This window comes from Lepus europaeus, chromosome 6, assembly GCF_033115175.1.
Source record: "Lepus europaeus isolate LE1 chromosome 6, mLepTim1.pri, whole genome shotgun sequence".
NCBI lineage: Eukaryota > Metazoa > Chordata > Mammalia > Lagomorpha > Leporidae > Lepus > Lepus europaeus.
The window spans coordinates 85,174,542-85,190,801 of NC_084832.1; the positions used below are offsets into that span (position 1 = coordinate 85,174,542).

Here is a 16,260-nt window from a genome sequence, read left to right on the forward strand (position 1 = left end):
GATCACACTCCTCACATAGAAAAGCAAATATGTACAAATATTTTAATATAATGGGGACAAGGCCAGGGAATTCTGGATTATAAAGCACCTCCTAGGTTCTTGTCCTATTCACCTGTGAGAGTACAGTGAACAAAAAAGTGCTGCTCACAAAGGTTACACAAATCATGGAACAGCAGAGAAGACAGACAAAATTTCTTTACCCTTTCAATTTTATATAAGGAAAAAGCAATCTTTTGGTCTAGATCCCAAGAAAATACACGGCATTACCTTCACACTACATTTGAGGACGCCTCAGTCTTCAATAAACATAACAAGGCAGGAAAACAGGAATAAGAGGATGAAAATTAGTATCGTGACAACTGAGACAATTTAGAAGGCACTGCACCTTTCCACTGCATCAAGTTTTTCCTACACTAAAAATCAGAAGCAGTGACAAATATTCAAAAACCCCACTGTTCTAGAGGATTCCTTAAACTTCTCCATAGATGGTATTTTTACCATCCTCATTTCCCCTTTGTGATTAATGAGGAAATACCTCACTCGTTAGTGCATATTAGGTTTAGAAAAAAAAAAAACGGAAAGACATTTTCATGGGAATGGAAATATCGAACAAAAGACCTTTTTATTGCTCATCTAAGAAAATTCATGAGCCGGTGAGTGTGCTTTAGTCAGAGAATTGTGCTCTACTTCAGGAAAGGAGGAGGGAGGGTTAGTTCTCTCAACTACACGGATATTAAACCGCAGCCTTAAACTACCTTCTCTCAAAACCTACCAGCAATCAAATACAGGACCCTGGTTTTAGGCTATCGGCAAGACAGATGGAAACCACTTGTCACGTTAGTTACAAATCCACCAACGCCGCCACATTCTCCAAAGAGGCCTCTGCGTTGTAATATTCCTAATACCCACAAACTTGAAGGCAGGGCACATTTTTAAAAACTAGTTTCCCGGGACTGATTATAACCTTTCACAGTGGACATGTATGCTCACGACTTTCACACAATATCCACAAACTGACTCACCTACAGGTGAGTCCCAAACAGGTGCTGGGGCTCATAAACGTAGGGAAAAAGAGCTTTTGTGTTTGACAAATATTAACACACAAACTAGATTAATTACGACAGAGGAGACGCCACCAAGAGGAAGATGAACACTTCTTAAAGACAATGACCTCAAAATAACATTGGGAGCTGCTCTCCCTCCCCACGCAGTTTCTTCGCTTTCGTAGGCCGTAAAACCTTCCTTCAGGATTAAATATCAAGTAGACGCTGTTTTCAACCTAAATCTCAGCTCCATTAAGCATAGCGAGTAGCCGAGGCGGCCGCCCACGAGGAATGGCCTTCAGCAGGCGGCTAGAAGGCAAGCAGGCAGGGCGCAAAACCCGAGCAGAAGTCACCTGAACTGCGGAGTAACTTAGGACCCGGGGACTCGGGGTGAGGACCCTCCCGCAGGTCCTCGCCCGCGCCCCCCCCCAACCCCCCCACCCCCGAGCCAGACTCCAGCCCTCCACCTCCGAGAACTAACCCAACTCTCACCTGCTTTTGCACGTCTGCATCGCTGAGGGCCATGGCGAAAGCGATACTAGGCCGATGGTCCCCACTGCAGGCACGATACGAAATGCTGACTGAACAGAAGAGGAAAATTCCGGAGCGCCCTTCGGCTCCCTGTACTTATAACTCAAGCTTCCGGTTCCTTCTGGGTGACCGCGCAGCCCATCCCTATGAGCCTTCTCAACCAATGGGAAGAGAGTAAGGCCAGGGAAGTCCCACCTCCCCCCCCCCCCCCGCCCCATCCCGCTTTCTGTGACAGGCGCATGTGCAGTGGGCTCCGCCGGAGTCCTTTTAATTCCTAGCTCGTGACCACTGTTAAGTTTTCCTGAACCGCCTGATTTGCCGTAGGAAGGATAGAGGAAGAGAAGCTCCTGGGTCTCAAATTAGTTGAGCTGTTTGGATTTCTTCAACCCTGCAGCCCTTGCATTTTTTTTAAAGTTTAAATATTTTATTAATAACCAAACCAGAATTTGTTGTAATTTTCCTTTCTTAGCGTTAATGGGAAAAGCTTATAAATATTTTATTTATTGCTATGGGAAGCCATGGATTTGAACTGGGCACCTGTAGTAGGACAAATCAATATAGATTAATCACAGTAACTAAGCTTTAGTTGGTTGCAATAGGCTTTTTTTTTTTTTTTTTTTTTTTTTGACAGGCAGAGTGGACAATGAGAGAGAGAAACAGAGAAAGGTCTTCCCTTACCGTTGGTTCACCCTCCAATGGCCGCTGCGGCCGGCACACAGCACTGATCCGAAGCCAGGAGCCAGGTGCTTCTCCTGGTCTCCCATGGGGTGCAGGACCCAAAGACTTGGGCCATCCTCCACTAGCCGGCGCCGCAAGGTGGAGGATTAGCCTAGTGAGGCACGGCGCCGGCCTGCAATAGGCCTTGTAGCCAATTAACTAGGTTGTAACCAATTGACTGGTTGATTGACTAAGCTGTCACCAGTTAAGTCGCTTTCTATCCTCACTTCCGTTTTTCTATAAATGCTGTCTGAGAACTTCGTTGTTTAGAGTTTCTCAGAACTTTCTCTGTTTCTGGAAGCCTCCTGACTTGGAAATATATACATATATACACATTTATATATAATATTATGTTATTATATATTTGTGTTATATGGTAGATTTGGGATCTGCAAGGAGAGAAGGCCTATACTTCTGGGAATGGAGAGTCCCTACTTGTACTTCCGGGGAAGAAAAGTCCTTGTCAAGGTCCCCACAGGTGCCTAAAGATCAACCAGTGAGGATCAGACCTGTCTCAACCTTTAACCCCCACGCCCTGTATCTATAAAAGGAGCCCTCCCAACCTCTGACACTCGACTTCCCCGGCCCCCGCTCTGTTGCTCTGTTGGAACTGGTGAACCTCGCCCGGGAGCAGAATCCCAATAAAAGCTTGTGAATTAATTGATTCATCTGCCTGGGAAGATTTGTTACGCCCCTGACACCTTGCATTAGAGTCATTTATTATGTGTAATTATAATACGTTAATATTATATAATTTTTTGTTTTACTTTGCTCAAATAAATTATGAATTTGTTTAATAAATTTGCTTCTTAAAATTATTAGTGGATTTTATTTTGGGAATGGTTTTAGCTTTACAGAGAAATTGAGCAAGATAGAACAGAGTTACAGTGCTGGCATTTAACCCGTCTTGGACACCAACAGCCCAGCTTCTGACTCTGGCCTCCAGCTTATATGGACCCTGGAAGGCAGCAGTGATGGCTCATTAGCTGGATTCCTGCCTCCTGGCCTAACCCAGAGCTTGTGAGCATATGGGGGAGTAAACCAGCAGGTGGACACTCTTTGCCTATGAAATTAAAAAAGAAAAAAAGACCCTAAAGATTCTCTATAGCCTTCTCTGCCTCACACAGTTTCCTGTATTATTAACATCTTACATTATTACAGTACATTTGTTACAATTAACAAATGTATTTTGTTAAGAAATGTATTTTGTCAATGTATTAACTAAAATCCAGAGTTTATTCTGATCAGTTTTCACCCTATGCCCTTTTTGTGTTCCGGAATCCCATCCAGAAAACCACATTACATTTAGTCATGTCTTTTTACGCTTCTCTTGGCTGTGACAGTTTCACACTTGTTTTTGAATACCTTGATAGTTTTGAGGAGTGCTGGTTAGGTATATAAGTAGGATGTGCCTCTTCTGGAATTCTTGTCATTTTTAGCTGGGATTTTGGGTTTGGGGGAGGAAGATCATGTTCATCTGTCTAATCAAGCATACATGCTGTCAACATTTTTGACTTGCTGTCAGTTTTTGATCACTTGAATGAAGCAGTGCTTGTTAGCTTCTGCCAATGTTAAATTATTCTTTTGTCCCCCTTTGGAAGGTGGTCGCTGTGTGAAATCCACACTTAATGTAAAATATCTTTAGTGTAAAATATCTTCATAAGTTTGGAATTCTTCTGAGAATACATTTTTCACCACTCTCAGAACTAATTTAGAGGACAATTAGGACAGAAATCCCCCTGGGCTTGTTTGCATTCTTGTTCTTTGGATTTACTCCAGACTTCATTATTTTTCCCCAACACCATAAGCAAAAGTTTTTTGAAAACTTCTTTATCTTTAGAGTACATGCTAGTAGTAGAGTTATGGGTCGAAGAGTATACGCTTTTGGGGCCAGTGCTGTGGTGTACCAAGTAAAGCTGCCATTTGCAGTGCCAGCATCCCATATGGGTGCTAGTTCAAGTCCTGGCTGCTCCATTTCAGATCCGGCCCTCTGCTTTGGCCTGGGAAACCAGAAGAGGAGGCCCAAATCTTTGGGCCCCTGCACTTATGTGGGAGACCTGGAAAAATCTCCAGGTTCCTGGCTCTGGCCATCGTGGCCATTTGGAGAGTGAACCAGCAGATGGAAGACCTTACTCTCTCTGCCACTGCCTCTATAACTCTGCCTTTCAAATAAATAAATAAATATTTTTAAAAAATGTATACACTTTAAAAATTTGTATTTATTTTTTAAAGATTTATTTTGAAAGAATTTCAGAGAGAGAGGGAGAGAGAGATCTACCTATGTGTAAATTTGTCCTCTTATTTAAAAAGAAAAAAGTACTCCTCATTTTGTTTGAAAGATAGAGACAGAGACAGATCTTCATCTGCCGGTTCACTCCCTAAATCCCCACAACAGCCAGGGATAAGCCAGGCTTAAGGTGAGCCCAGAGGGCCAGCGCCGCAGCTCAATAGGCTAATCCTCTGCCTGCGGCACCAGCACCCCAGGGTTGGGGCGCCGGATTCTGCCCCGGTTGCTCCTCTTCCAGTCCAGCTCTCTGCTGTGGCCCAGGTCCTTGGGCCCTGCACACACATGGGAGACCAGGAGAAGCACCTGGCTCCTGGCTTCGGATCAGCGCGGTGTGCCAGCGGCCACTGGGGAGTGAACCAACAGAAAAGTAAGACCCGTCTCTCTCTCACTGTCCACTCTGCCTGTAAAAAAAAAAAGGAGCCCAGAGTTCAATATGGGTCTCCCTTGTGGGTTTTAGGGACCCAACTACTTAAGCTCCCATCTGCTGCTTCCCACAGGATGCACCAGCAGGAAAGAGTCAGCAGCCAAGGAACTGGGACTTAAAGTAGGTACTCTGATATGGGACGTGGGTGTCCTAAGCTGCACCTTTACAGCTGTGCCAAATGCCTGCCCCTAATTTTTCCTTTAAATGAGAGTGGTACGAATATTTCTAAGGCTCTTAATACCTGTTGCCAAATTCTTTTCAGCTGTATGGTGTACAACATTCCTTATAATATATGACAGATTGGTACATGTACTTGACAAGACTAATAATGTTGGACAAGGGAAGGATTTAGGCACAAGACAGTATAATTAACACAGCAATAGAAATCCATGCAAATGATACTAAATCAATCAATATTCTCAGCAACTAGGCTAAGCCAGACAATAGAATCACTTGTTTCATTTTGTTAGTCTTTGCATTAATGGTTTTGTGAGACCTGAGCCAGGATCAAGGTGTAACTATTTTAAATTAGGCCTCCATCTTGTAACTTGGGCCTGACCAGGCCCTGAACCCTAAGCCAGAAGCTCCTAAAAGTAAATAAATGAACTCTCCTTGCAATAAACTCTCCTAGCAACAGCTGATTAACAGATAACAGAGAAATACGTAGAGTTCCTGGTGTCTTCTCAGTGCAGATAAGGTGATTGATAGCTACCTGAGACCCTGCAGTTCAGCATGTACACCCCAGCAGCTCGGACCCTATGCTTCGGCCAATCAATTCAAAAGGCATCAACCCCAAAGCCATCCAACCACCTTTAATAGGTCCGCCCCCGCCACTGGATGTACTAATCAATTCTAAGAGATGTCCTTTGAATTTCCCTCGGGATGAGATGATTTGCTAAATGGTACCATGATGTATATAATGTCTCTGAAAACCCTATGAAAACCCTGTTAACTGAAGGGTCGGGGCTCTCAATTCAGACCCACTGCATCGGTGTTGATTGAGAGTCCAGGCCCGGACCTGCAATAAAACTCTCGTGTGCTTTACAGCAATATCAGCTCCTTGGTGGTCTTTGGGGACAACTGAACTGGGCATAACAGTTTCATTCTTCACTGTCTGGGAAGACAGATTTATGATGTTTCCGTAGTGCTTCTGGGTCAGGATAAAGTGGTATTGACTCATTTGGATTACAGTCCCTCTTACCATGTATTTTTTTAAAAGATTTATTTATTTATTTGAAAAAGTTACATAGAGAGAGAAGTAAGGCCGAGAAAGAGAGAGAGAGAGGTCTTCCATCTGCTGGTTCACTCCCCAGTTGGCTACAATGGCCGGAGCTGCACCAATCTGAAGCCAGGAGCTTCTTCCAGTTCTCCCATGCGGGTGCAGGGGCTCAATGACTTGTGCCATCTTCTACTTCTTTTCCAGGCCATAGCAGACAGCAAGATTGGAAGTGGAGCAGCTGGGACTCGAACCAGCGCCCATATGGGATACCAGCACTGTAGATGGTGGCTCTACCCACAGCACCAGCCCCATTGTCATGTATTTTTACAGTATCCTGCAAATGACTGGGTTTGGGGAATGCAAGAAACAATCTAACACTTGGAATAGAAGAGCATTGTATAAATCAACTATCTTCTGTTTTTGGAAAACAGTTGATATTTATTATTATTTTGAAACATTAGGAAATACAAAAAAGTGGGATGGGCATTTGGCCTAGCAGTTAATCCCATTTAATGCCCTCATACGAAGAGGGCCTGGGTTCCAGCCCTGCCTGCTCCCCATTCCAACTGCCTGCTAATGCACACACCAGGAGGCAGCAGGTGCTGGCTCAATTACTTGGGTTCCTGTCAGACACCTGGGAGTTCTGGATTGAGTTCTGAGTTCCTGGCTTTGTCCCGGCACAGTCCTGGTTGTTGCTGGTATTTGGGAAGTGAACCAGCAAACAGAAGATTTGTATTTGTCTCTGTCTCTCTACCTTTCAAAGAAATGAAAATAAATAAGTTAAAATACAAAAAGTATAAAGAAAAAAATCACTATCTTCTAAAATTAACAATTAGCATTTGTCACATTTACTTTAGGACCTCATTTTAAGTAAATTGCATAGTTAATATCCTGTTTGGAGCAGCCTCTTCTTTCGCCTTGTTCCTGCTTGTTGCAGAGACAGCCTCTGCGGTGTTTTTGCTGAATCACCAAGGAGCAAGCCAGCCCTTGTCTGATGAGAATGTGGTAAACTTTGCAGACATCTCTGCAGTGAAAAACAAACTATGAGACGCCATCCCTCAGCATCTTTGAGGGATTGGTTCCAGCACCCTTCCTAGATACCAAAATCTGTGGGTGTTCAAGTCCCTTGGATAAAGTGATACAGTAGTTACATAGAACCTATGCATGTCCAACAGCCTACCTCAAATAATACCCTAATAACCAAACAATACCCAGTATAATGCAAATACTATGCAAATGTGCTGTATTGTTTAGGGAATCATAAGAGAAATAAGTCTGTTCATGTGCAGCACTTTTGGTTTTTTTCCAAATATTTTCAATCTATAATTGGTTGACTGCACCTGTGGATACAGAGGGCCTACTCTGCGTGTAATGATGGAGCCTTTGCTGATTTTCTAAAGCAAATTTCTATCTTAGCTTAGTTCTTGAAGAAAAACTTTGTTTAAAGCAGATTTTGCTTCTCCAAAATCGTTGGCCTAGATTCCTATTGGTTTGTCAACAAGAACAGGGCTTATTCACTCAAGATCTCATCTACTTGCATGTTGGTTAACTGGAAACTGATTCAACAGTACAGATGAGCTAACTCTTAAGTTTGTTTGCTGAAGAGCACAGAGAGGGAAAGACTTATGGATAAATGTAAATTATCTTTGCTTTTAAATATTGGGATTAATTTTAAGAGAAAAAAATCTAGCTGAAAATACTAACTAATTTATGTGCCTGTACTTTTTGCCTCTTTCCAACCAAATATGTGAGTGACTTAAAACCTAGATGCCAGGGTGCTGCTTGAGATGCCATCTCCCCAGATAGAGTGCTGTTCTCAGCCCCTGTGTTTCTGATCTGGCTTCCTGGTGATGTGGACCCTGGGAAGTAGCAGGTGGTGGCTCAAGTAGTTGGGACCCTGCCATCCACACAGGTGCTTCAGATGTTGTCCAGGGCTCTTGGTTTTGACCTGGTCAAAGCTATTGTGGGTATTTGGAGAATGAACCAGTAGATGGAAGATCTGTTTCTTTCAAATAAAATGAAAACAAGTAAGTAAATCTTAAAAAATCTAGATGGCATCAGGTCACTCCCCAGTTTACTGCCCTCTGGTGTCTTCTATTCATTCCCGAACACCTTCCAGCTGGGCCTCTGTCAATGCCAACCTGTTCTGGTTTTGCCTACTGCCTGTTTCATCACTCTTCTTCCTTTCGCTCACTGCCTCTTAGCTTTCCTGGCTTCCTTTCAGTTCCTTACATACATCAAGCTTTTTGCCTGAGAAGTTCTTTCCCTCCATATACCTTGTTTTCATTCAAGTCTAAACTTAAAATTTTCCCTTTATCAGAGCCGGCACTGTGGCATAGTGGATAAAGCCACCGCCTGCAGTGCTGGCATCCCATATAGGCACCAGTTCAAATCTCAGCTGCTCCACTTCCAACCCAGTTCTCTGCTGTGGCCTGGGAAGGCAGTAGAAGATGGCCCAAGTCCTTGGGCCCTGTGTCCATAAGGGGGACCCAAAGGAAGCTCCTGGTTCCTGGCTTCAGATTGGCTTAGCTCTGGCCTTTGCAGCCATTTGGAGAGTGAACCAGCAGATGGAAGACTTCTTTCTCTCTGCCTCTGCCTCTCTGTAACTCTGCTTTCAAATAAATAATCTTTAAAATAATTTATTTATATACAATATTTTCCTTCAGGTCAGGTCAGGTCAGGTGCTTTTCCTGACCACCCTTTCATTTATGTATTCTAGCCTGTTTGTTACAGGTACATGCAACCATTTTACACTTTTGTTTTCTTTTCCCCCTGGTTTTCCAACTAGGATGATAGCTTCACAACAGGGATCATGTCTGACCTATCAATTTTTGCTAGCATTCAGCTCACTGCCTGGGACAAAGCAGGTATTTGCCAAAAAAATCAATGAATGTGAATGAATAAAACAACTGGAACTAGAATGTAGATTCCATAGTTATAACAGACTGTAGGCAAGAACACTTTATTATCTATTAAAATCTGTCAAAAAAATCCCCAAATCATAAATTGCTATTACTAAAGTCACATAAGTTCTGTAAGAGGACTACATTACTTTTAAAATTCTTTCTGTTCAAAATTGGTTGACAATTGTGGACTTTCTATTCAGTTCCATTGACATACATATCTATTCTTACAGTATACCTTCACAAAAATTAAAAAAGAAAACCCAAACTGAAATCAATCTGAAATGAACCTAATCATATATTAAATTGATAGCCCAATTGTAAAGAAAAATGAAGCATTACATTTGACTTCTTGGGAAAGTTTTATTGAGACAAAATTTATATGGCCGGCACCGTGGCTTAACAGGCTAATCCTCCGCCTTGCAGCGCCGGCACACCGGGTTCCAGTCCTGGTTGGGGCACCGGATTCTATCCCGGTTGCCCCTCTTCCAGGCCAGCTCTCTGCTATGGCCCGGGAAGGCAGTGGAGGATGGCCCAAGTCCTTGGGCCCTGCATCCCATGGGAGACCAGGAGAAGCACCTGGCTCCTGGCTTTGGATCAGCGCGATGCGCCGGCTGCAGCAGCCATTGGAGGGTGAACCAACGGCAAAAAGGAAGACCTTCCTTTCTGTCTCTCTCTCACTGTCCACTCGGCCTGTCAAAAATAAATAAATGAATAAATAAATAAAGTACAGGAAGAATTTCCTAGCGGAAGACTGTTTAAAAAAAATTTATATAGAAAACAGTATAGACCTTAAAGGTACAGCCAGGGGGCCAGTGCGTGGCTTAACAGGTAAAGCCATCGTCTTCAGCACCAGTATTCTATATGGACATTGGCTCGAGTCCTGGCTGCTCTACTTTCCATCCAGCTCCCAGCTAATGCCTGGGAAAGTAGCAGAGGCCCAAGCACTCTCCCTACATGGGAGACCTAGAGGAAGTTCCTGGCTCCTATCTTCAATCTGGTCCATCTCCTGCTATTGCAGCCATTTGGGGAATGAACCAACAGATGGAAGATTTCTCTATCTCTCTAACTCTACCTTTCAAATAAAATATAAATCTATTTTTAAAGATTTATTTTATTTATTTGAATTACAGAGAGAGGTAGAGACAGAGAGGTCTTCAATTCAGGTTGATCTTGTGGTGCAGGGCTCAAGCCCCTGTCTGCAATGCAGCATCCCAAATGAGCACAGGTAGGAGTCCCCGTGGCTCCACTTCCCATACAGCTCCCTGCTAATACGCAGTGGGAAGCAGTAGAACGTGGCCCAAGTGCTTGGCCCCTGCACCACGTGGGAGACCAACCTGGCCCAGCCCTGGCCATTGCAGCCATTTGCAGAGTGAACCAGGGGATGAAAGATCCCTCTTTAACGCTGCCTTTCAAAAGAATCTTAAAACAAGGAATGGATCGCTGCTGTGGGAGTGCCTTCGGGACGTTCCCTCTGCTATAGTGATTCCCCCTTCAAGTACCATCTTTCCCAGACATGGGTTTGGCGACTTCGCAGCTCTTTAATTGTTGACTTATGTAACCCGTTTGCACACACTGAAACTTAGTAACACGTCTGTAGAACTGATACACTCAGTCCCTGCACAGGGATTAGCCGTTCAATTATCCCAGCTGCTCTCCTAGACCCTGTAACTGGAAATGAATTAGGGAGCAGGAACTTCCCTGGTCTCGGGAATCACAGATTTAAGGACCGCCTGGGAAGAACCGACTAGGGGCGGGGTTGGTTCTTCAGGTCACTTCCGCCTGAAGGAACCTCCATATCCCGATCGAGCCCGCTTCCGCTCAGAATAAACAAGCCGCCCCCTTCCGGCGCTCTCCGGCGCCCTTGATCCGCCCGGACGCCGGCGGTGACGCAAGCACGCCGGGGTGACGGAAGCACGCGGGGTGACCTCACCCTCCAACATGGCGGCGGCGGTAGATTAGGGCCACGGGTCGGAGCAGCCACCGCCGCTGAGGGACCCTGTTGGAAACAGCCGCCGCCGCCGCCGCCGCCGCCGCCTCTTTCATCTCTTCTGGGCTAGGGGCCAGGGCCAGGTGAGGGGAGTGGGATTTCGGGCAGGTAGAACTGGGTGAGGCGGCGACTTTCACTTGGGTCTGGGTAGGAAGGTGTCCAGACTATACCGAACCACCGACCGCCCATGGCTCCGACGACGTGTGAGTGTTGTGGTGTGTTTATACGTGTGCACGTACGTGTGTATGTAAGTGAACGGTGCCTCGCCACCCGAGGGTCCCCCGAGGCGGCCCGTCGGCGTCCCACCGGACTTGTCCAGCGTGGTCCGGCTGCAGCCGCTTGTTGAGCGCGGCTGCTGCCGCTTGCGCCGCCCGCCCGCCCGCCGCTCAGAACTCGCCCTTGCTCTACAGTGCTTCTCTTCCCCACGAATGGCTTCACGTGCAAAACCCGGGTCTATTTTTAGGGCCAGGCTGCGGAACGTGGGCTTCTTTTTGGTCAAAGAAGAGTGGTTTTTTTTTTTTTTTTCATACGATTCAGTTAGAAAGATTATAGATTATGGGTTATTAACGCTGCCAGCCCTGGTCGTTTTTTCTTACAGATTGTTAGAAATCTGTTTCCCAGCCTTAATTCCCTGTTGTTCTGACACCCATTCGTTTTCCAGTAAAGCCTGCTTTTTTTTTTTTTTTTTTTAACCCTGGAGGCAATTCGGTTCCCACGTAGTCGTTTTTTCCTTTGCTTCTATCCGCTCCACAGCCACAGAGATCCCAAGTTTCTTGCCTTCATAACCGACTGTGAGGGAGAATACCTAGATTTTCTGTTTGGGGCTTTAACCTAGGGGTGAAAATCGGACAAATCTGGCCAGTTGTACACATGCTGTTGACTGATAACTTTGTTTAGCTGTTAACCACTCCCGGTAGAAATGTTTGTTTATTGAAAATAGCTATTCCACCGTGCTTGAGAGTTTTGAACGAAACTGACAGTACCCTCTTTTGCTTTATGATGTAAAACAAGACTGAAAATACTTTTGCAAAATTGTCAGTAAAATTTCCCGTTTAGGTTTGGTGTAAACCAGAATTTTGCTCTCTGCCCTGACTTGTTGTGTGACCTTGGATGAGTTGCCACACCCTTCACATACTTTTTTTTTTTTAAATCCTCCAGAAAATTAAGCAGGCATGTACTTCCTACATGCGGTTGGGTAAATGTACCCTGTGAGTTGGAAATATTTAGCCATTATGAACTACTCTTCATTTGCTACAAGGCAGTTAAAGATTTTGAAATTTATTTTTTTCTGGTCGGGTACTATCATAAATATTTTTTCTAAAAACTCATTTTTTTAATGTGGAGACTTGTATGCTAGTAATTGAATTCAGTGGTAGGATGTGCAAGATTGAGTCCATACAGTTTTGTAAAGGAAAAAAATAGTGTGTTCAGTAATATATCACTGTTAGTGTTTATTAAATGTTACACATACTGGACCGGTGCCATGGCTCGCTTGATTGATCCTCCTCCTGTGGCGCCAGCCGGCGCTGGGTTCTAGTCCCAGCTGCTCCTCTTCCAGTCCAGCTCTCTGCTTTGGGCCAGGAGGGTAGTGGAGGATGGCCCAAGTGCTTGGGCCCCTGCACCTGCATGGGAGACCAGGAAGAAGCACCTGACTCCTGGCTTCAGATTGGCGCAGTGCCAGCCATAGCAGCCATTAGGGGAGTGAACCTTTCTCTCTGTCTCTCTCTCTCTCACTGTCTATAACTCTACCTGTCAAATAAATTAAAAAATAAAAATAAAAAAAAAAAGTTGTACATACAAAGCTTTGAGGACTAGTGATTTCAAGAATAATCCAAGTTTTTGAAATTATTTTTCTTATGAAATATTTTGGACATACAAAATGAGTTTTAAACAGTATTTCAATCTTGCTTTTCTCATATTTCAGACTTGATTTTGATTCTTATCTTCCAAATAAGTTGTCACCAAGAGTTCTTGCTTAATATATATAACAGAGTTGGGACAGGGGGCTTATTTTCAGAGTAGCAGATTGTTAAACAGTTTTATTGAGAAGTTACTAATATACTACATGACACAGTTGTACAGTTTAGATTTTATTATATCCACAAAGTTGTGCAGCCATCACTCCCTCCAAAAAAACTGCATACCAATTAGCACATTCTTTTTTTTTGAAAAGCAGAGAGCACACGCATACTGTGCGCTAGGAGGCCAAGAGACAGATCCAGCGTCCACTGGTTCACTCTCCAAATGCCCACAACTGCAATAGCTGGACCCAGCCAAAGCCAGGAGCCAGAACCCAGGCCCTCTGATACTGGATGCGGGCATCCTAAGTGGTGTCTTAACTGCTGTACTTGTTATTTATTCCCACTTTCCTAGGCAACTACTTAGCTACTTTTTCTCTCTGAGTTTTTTTCTGTGAATTGTCTGGCCATTTCACATAAACAGTCTCACCTAGTATGTTAGCATTGTTTCCAGAGTTCATGTTGTAGGTATCATTTCATTCCTTTTTGTGGCTACATAATATTCATTCTATGGACATAGCCCATGTTTTTAATCTGCCAGTGGATGAGCAGCTATTTCCCCTTTTTGCGGCTTTGTGCATTCATGTGCAAGTTTTTGTGTCAACATGTATTTTTCATTTTTCTCTGACATATACCTAGTAGGGTAACAGAGTATGCAACTGAATTTTATGTCTTCCTTTTTCACAACCTGTGTACACACTTGGGAAGACTAATTATTGTGAAATTTTGTGAGAGAGGAGGGGGAGTGAGACATTCTTATGTGAGTACATTATCTGCCAATGCCAACTGCTGAGTGGATGTATTTGGGGGCCACTCTTAACAGATTAAACTAGTGTTTCAGTTAGGCATGTTTAACTGGAGAAAGATAGTCAACACTAGAGAACTAGTGTCTGCTGAGTTTTAAAAATGACACCTTCTTACTCAGTTGCATTTCTCAACAGGGCCTGGTAAATTTTTGCACTTTCATAATTTTTATTAGGGTTATTCTTTTGAAAAAGTCCTAGAATTTAATAGAAGTTAATAAAGTATGGATTAGAAATTACCATTATACTGGACTTTATGTTAATTTAAAAAAAATACCTATTAAGAGTACCCTGAGACTAAAAGATCTGATAGCCAAGAAACTTTGTTAATGTTTTAGTTCTGTATTTTTTATTTGAAAGTTTAAATTTTTTGTCCTTATAAATTTAAGATTATAGATATGTTTGTTAGTGATTGTTTTAACAATTTTACTACATTATAATTTTTATTTCAGTGAAAGGAAATGTTTTTAGAAAAACCAAAGAGGTTCCTGAAAATATTTAACTATTTAAGATGTGTTAAGTTTTAAGATGTTTCTGTTCTGGTTCTAAGAGGTTAAAGAATACAATATAGGTATGATATTCTAAGTTAGTATGTGTGACAGTATATGAATGCCATGTATTTATTGACCTGAGTTTTTGAGGAAAACCTGGTGTCTGTAAACCTCTGAGATTGAAATAGTTTTCATAATTCTGAGCTTTAGGATGTAAAATCATTTCTCAAGTTTCAGTGGGAATTGTCTGTGGGTTGGGACAGGCCTTCCCAGTGGTGCCATATATAGGTATACAGACTGTGTTCCGCACACCACCAGGTGGCGCCACTCAGTTTCTGCCATGTCATTCTTCCAGGAGAACAGTTCTTCCTGGGTAGCAAGCAGAATTGCCTCCGGTGTTTGGTGTCAAAGCATACCAACAAGAGAGTACTGCTTGTGTTAACTTTTTTCCATTTTGTTTGTGACAGCATTTAATATTGTAACTATACTTCAAGCAAAGGAGAGAGTTATAAAATAAAAACTTGTGCTTTTATTCTTGTCCTCCAAGTTTGTACTGCTGAGGTAACTGTTGTGAAGTTTGATTTGCTCTCTCCTAGTTGTATGGTATTCCTCATGTTTGTTTTACATTTTAACCAGATTGTGTCATACTATACTTATTACCTTGCAGAGTAAAGCCTGTTTTGTACCTGTTTCCAAGGCACATGACATACATAACTACTTCATTTCGTAAACATCTTCTTTGTGTTGCTGTGAATATGAGACCGGGTTGGGAAGTGGTACCTGTGAAACATGGGTCATCAGTGTAATTTGCACGGTCACGAACATTAGCCTCTGGGAATATATATTGATGTTGTCAGTGCCCAGCAATTCTGTGACTGTATCCCCCAGAGGAACCCCTGCATGTTCTTATAAAACACAGAACCCAAGATAAGAACCATCATGCAAAATAGTAAGCTAGCACAGTTAAAAAATAATGGATCAGATCTGTGTAATTGAGAGTATTCTTGGACACTGGTGAAAAATCAAGTTCTTGAATGATGATATGGTAATTATAAAAATGAACTAAGCTTAAAACAGTAAATATTCTTGGCTACAAATGTAGCACACACTTGTTTTATTCGCACAGCAGAAATCCCAGAACATGAACTGGGTTTATATTTAAGAATTGCATTTGGACAAGGAGGAAAAGGAAAGAGCTTTTTTCTCTTGTATTATGAAACATAGCTTTAAATGTAAATGTGGATAAAAGTAATTCTAGTTGAGTCATTGGGTTTTGTGTGTACACAGTGATCTCAACTTCCAATGATGACATTTTTATTTTTATTCAACACTATTCCTTTATTTTTATTACTTTATTTTGCTGGCTGAGAATTGCAGTAATAACATAGAATCAGAACAGTGAGAGGCAGCAACACAGATTGCAGTTCCCTGTTGCAAATTTGGTGTAATAGTTAACTTATATAGTCTCTGCCAGGGTAGTCCCTTTGATTCCTAAGTCAGTTTATATCCCCCGTCTTTAGCTTTTGAGTCTTAGTGCTTTTTTCATTGACTGCAAGGATGAAAATTTTTTCCCCTATAACTTGTTGATGCTGTAATTTGACTAGATTGTTTCGTGTTAAAGAACATTTTTTTCTTGGACTAACGCAACTATGTATGTATTCTCTTTTTTTTTTTTTTTTTTTGACAGGCAGAGTGGATAGTGAGAGAGAGAGAGAGAAAGGTCTTCCTTTTTTGCCGTTGGTTCACCCTCCAATGGCTGCTGCGTCCTGTGCATCACGCTGATCTGAAGCCAGGAGCCAGGTGCTTCTCCTGGTCTCCCATGCGGGTGCAGGGC

General features: G+C 42.9%; 2 protein-coding genes across 9 annotated transcripts in view; one reads left to right on the plus strand and one right to left on the minus strand.

The window, feature by feature from the left end:
* The window catches only part of ATP6V1E1 (ATPase H+ transporting V1 subunit E1), a 30,541-nt gene extending 28,847 nt beyond the window's left edge, over positions 1-1,694 (minus strand). For all 3 annotated transcript variants that reach the window (XM_062194448.1, XM_062194446.1, XM_062194447.1), the window contains exon 1: positions 1,536-1,694. In XM_062194448.1, the coding sequence (XP_062050432.1) occupies positions 1,536-1,568 (33 nt within the window). In that variant the 5' untranslated portion in view covers positions 1,569-1,694. The remainder of the gene's footprint in view (positions 1-1,535) is intronic.
* Positions 1,695-11,108: 9,414 nt separating this feature from the next.
* The window catches only part of BCL2L13 (BCL2 like 13), a 103,962-nt gene continuing 98,810 nt past the window's right edge, over positions 11,109-16,260 (plus strand). Inside the window, exon 1 of one of the 6 annotated variants that reach the window (XM_062194450.1) lies at positions 11,109-11,197. The gene's annotated coding sequence lies outside the window, so the exon portion shown is untranslated. The remainder of the gene's footprint in view (positions 11,198-16,260) is intronic. The other 5 variants (XM_062194458.1, XM_062194460.1, XM_062194459.1 and 2 more) reach the window with 5 other exon arrangements.